Source organism: Hibiscus syriacus, unplaced genomic scaffold (genome assembly GCF_006381635.1).
Source record: "Hibiscus syriacus cultivar Baekdansim isolate YM2019G1 unplaced genomic scaffold, ASM638163v2 tig00111427_pilon, whole genome shotgun sequence".
NCBI classification, from domain to species: Eukaryota; Viridiplantae; Streptophyta; class Magnoliopsida; order Malvales; family Malvaceae; genus Hibiscus; species Hibiscus syriacus.
Window position 1 is genome coordinate 3853003 of NW_024063088.1, and position 4545 is coordinate 3857547.

At 32.1% G+C, this 4545-nt stretch overlaps 1 protein-coding gene across 1 annotated transcript; it reads left to right on the forward strand.

Annotated features, from left to right (window-relative positions):
* The first annotated feature begins 1466 nt into the window (after positions 1-1466).
* Positions 1467-4198, forward strand: LOC120163033 (NAC domain-containing protein 100-like). Its single transcript, XM_039173061.1, has 3 exons — positions 1467-1700; positions 2488-2756; positions 3674-4198. The coding sequence occupies exons 1-3, from the start codon at positions 1550-1552 to the stop codon at positions 4196-4198; spliced, it is 945 nt and encodes a 314-aa protein (XP_039028992.1). The 5' UTR covers positions 1467-1549.
* The last annotated feature ends 347 nt before the right edge of the window (positions 4199-4545 follow it).

The window sequence follows — 4545 nt, forward strand, 5'->3', positions numbered from 1 at the left end:
ATGCCATGATTCAAACCTCTGACTTTACTTAAATTAATTATTGGTATTCGATCTATTGACTGATTAATCTAGATCGGATTTTGCAGAAACCATTCTAGGGTGATCTCCCAACTCAGTTTGCTCTATTTACAAATGTCGTGATTCAAACCTCTGACTTTACTTAAAGAAGAGGTTTATTAATGAAACTCCATTATCATCTAAACAATGTCTCCTAAAAGAAATTAATGAAACACTTCTCTCATAAAAAAGTGGTTATATAGAAATTAAATACGTGATAGCCAATAAGATTAAAGATTATTATCTTATATACTTACAGTAAAAATATATTTCACTGTAGAATTGTATTAATGTTATTTTTTTTATTTAGAGTTTAAATTTATAATTTAGAATTTAGGATTTAGTGGTTAGAGTTTAAAGTCGTTTAAATATGTCAGATGGCATTCAAATAAATATATTTATGGAGTTTTAATTTAAAAAGTCTCTAAATCATTATAATTTTCTGAAGATTAAATACTCATTATATTTTTGTCAACTGTATAGAACATAGACCCCAAGGGAATTTGGAGGGAGAATGTAAGCATGAGATAGAGATACTATTAAAGATATTAACATGCCATCGTCATTTATGGAATCATGGGACACCAAGTTAATCCATCATATGTAATGATAATAAACATTAGGATTTTGTTAACAAATTGATACTAGAAAAGCAAATAAAAAATCTCAACAACCAAGACATTTTAGAAAGGGGTTGATGACAATATAATAGATGATGATTATAATCATGGATGAATCGAGGGGTGTTAGGTGCGATTGTACCTCTAAAATTTTTAAATTCTTATATAATTTAATTTTGTTTTACATTTTTCACTAATGATCAAATTTCGTACTTCTGGAATTTTGTAATTTCATTCTCTTAGTTAACACCTTTGACATAAAATCATACGTCCGTTTCTTATTATAATGTAAAGGCCATTGGAACTAAGATTTGGGTGGGTAAAAATGGGTGAAGGTGGTTAGGCAAGAATATCACACAACAATTAAATACACACAAAATCTCTAACCCTAGAGTGTATCAAAGACTCAACCTCTCCCCTTCCACACATATACACTTTGAACAAATCTCTCCATTAGTCAATGCTACAATTGCTTGGCATTTTCAGTAACTATTTCAAAACTTCAGTGACAAATCAGCAAGTCCACCCATCTATATATCTAACTCATCTCTCACTGTACAGTACCATTGGTGTAAATTTTCAAAACCAAGTATTTTTCTTGCAGCTTGTTTTTTGTCAAAGTGTTAGCTGTAATAATAATATAATAATAATAATAATAATAATAATAATAATAATAATATAATAATAATAATAATAATAAATAATAATAAAAGTTTAGTCATGGCTGCTTCTTCTTCAAGAGCGAAGTTATAGAACATAAAGTACACGATACCCTTTTCTGATTTCCTTCCATTTAATGTTATAAGCTCTTTTTTATAGCGTCATATCAGCTTTGGGAATTGGTTTTTAGGGTTTCAGCAAGAAGAAAAAGGATGGAGAATCTGCCTCCAGGGTTCAGATTCCATCCCACAGATGAAGAACTCATCACTTACTATCTTTCCCACAAGGTGTCCGATATCAGCTTCACTTCCAAAGCTATTGTCGATGTTGATCTCAATAAATCTGAACCTTGGGATCTTCCAGGTATGCCTTAAACTTCTTTTGGTTGATAAATCAGACAATTATTAATCAACCTAGAGACTATTCAAGGTGTTTTTTTTTATTGAGATTGAGACTGCTGCAATTGAGGAGTACTTAATAACTGTTGCCCTTAAATAATTTTCGAGTTTAATGTTGGTTGATGGTAGAAATGGACTGTGGTAGTTTGTGACGATTCACTCCTAATTTAGACGGAGAGTCTTGTATAATTACTCAATGGAGGGGAAAGGGAGAATAGATGAACTGAAGAAGATGATGAAGAATCGTCAGAGAGTGAGAGAGAGTCAAAAAGTACTCCCTTAATGTTGGTTGTTGTCAGTGCTAGGGTGATGATGATAATTTGTAAATCAGCGAGGCAAATAGATTTGATTGTCATATAATAGATATAGTGAGTGATGAGATTGACATCGGTTATGTTAAAAGATTATAACTGGCCGGAAGGTATGGAACTCTGGAGGATTCGGGATTTAGTAAGCCAAGGAATGACAAAAGAAGTGTTGTGGAGGAGGTACAACAATATCTTAACAAAGAATTAAGTTTTGTTTTTGTCTTTCTATTGGATAACAATTATTGAGCTTTTTGTTGGGAACAACTTACTAATTATGCAAATAAGGTCTACTTATGTTGAAAGGAAAAGATTATGATCGGTGAATTATTTAAATTTGTTTAAGATTATATACGCAAATTCTGAGTACAAAACACTTTTGTTCCCCATGCATATACTTTATGATTGCTTAACAAAGATGACTGATGGAAGAGTTATAAAATGCAGCCAAGGCATCAATGGGGGAGAAAGAATGGTACTTCTTTAACTTGAGAGACCGGAAGTACCCGACTGGGCTTCGAACAAACCGAGCCACCGAAGCCGGGTATTGGAAAACCACCGGCAAAGACAAGGAGATCTTCCGAGCAGGCGGCATTCTTGTTGGGATGAAGAAAACCCTAGTTTTCTACAAGGGAAGAGCCCCCAAGGGTGAGAAAAGTAATTGGGTCATGCATGAATATAGACTTGAAAACAAAAACCCTTTCAAAGCCACAAAGGTAAGTGTTTTTCTTTTTCCTATCAATAAATAACTTGATTCGTCCAAGCATTTCCAATGATTGTTTTTAGACATAATGATAGAAACATGTTCTTGAGATTTTGGTCGTTTAAACATAGAAATTAGGCCTCTAATAACAAGTATTAAAAGAATTGAATTGTAAGAGTAAAAAATAAATTAATTTACTTGTAAATTGTATTTTTTATTACACTTAACAAACTATCTAACATATATATTAAATTTAAAATAAAAAATATTAAGAAATTTTATTAAACACCCAATTACTAAGAAAAAACATACATTACCTTCTTTTAATAAAAAAATAATTATATTGAAATTGAAAAAATAATTAAAAAATTCCACATAAACATTTTTTATTAATTAACGGTGGGTAGCCAAAACATAAATAAAACATAATATATGAATGATTTTGAAAAAAAATAATGGGAAAACCAAAAATGAAATAAAGTAAACAAGTGAGTGACACAATGGATAATTTACTTTTTTAATTATATATGGCCTAAATTATGGGTATGATAAAAAATATTTTTAATGTTTGATTAAATAGTCATTTTAGCCTCTATTCCTTTTTTTTGAGCATTTTGGTTTCCAATGTTTTATTTGGTGTAACAAAGTCCTCAATGTATGAAAAACATTAGTCAACAAACGATAAACGCTTGAAATAGAGATATTTTTATCTTAAAATAAAATGTTGGAGGAAAAAATATTTCAGAAAAAAGAATAAAAGCTAAAGTGACTATTTAATCGGATATATTTTGCCTTAAAATGAAACATTGGGGTAAAATACTCTAAAGAAAACAAAAATAAGGATCAAAATGACTATTTAATAGAATCGGTATGATACTTTTTTTTGGCGTCATGCCTTGTTTTCAATCCTTGATTATTAATTTTTTACAGGAGGAATGGGTGGTGTGTAGGGTATTCCAAAAGAGTGCAGCATTGAAGAAACCCCAGCCAAGTTCATCCTCTCAACCATCGCTTGGATCTCCATGTGATGCAAATTCAATCGTGAATGAGTTTGGCGACGTTGAGCTACCAAACTTGAATATCAATGCCAGGGGCATTGCAAACCCCAGCTACAGTAACACTGTTAACCTTGCTCATGTGAATCCCATGAACTTAAACCTGGATTTTGGAGCAGCAGCAAGCTTTCCATCGTCTCTCTCTTGGCCTTCCACCATTCTAAACCCTAATCTTTCCATGAATTCCTTTCTGCTCAAGGCATTGCAGCTTAGGAATCTTCAACCAAGAGATTTTACAGCTATGGATTATTCGATTCTGTCGTCAACACAAGGGATTAATATCCCTCCATACGCAACAGATTTAGCTTCTTCTTCCAAGGTTGTAGTTCCTTTGCATCAACAACAACAACAGCAACAACAACAACATGAGCAACCATTCAACATGGACTCCATGTGGTGAAAGTTGTAAACCAAATATAGCTGAAAGTGTGTAAAAAAAAAGCTAACACTTTGTCAATGACATGAAAGGGTTGATTAAGATGAAAACAATCTCCATGGTGTAATGAGCAGTTCGATCTTATATAATATGTCTATGTATGTACGTAGGTAAATGAGAGGGAAAGAAACACCCTAGTGATCTCCTGTTATATAATATATCTCTTCTAGAAGTAGAATGCTCCTTGTGATTAGTACACCTTTTCCACCGGAAAGTTCTAATCAATGTCCGTAAATTACAACTGCTATAATAAGAAGTTGCAGTCTCTTTCTCTGGTGTCTAGCAACTTAATATTGTATTATTTCATGCAA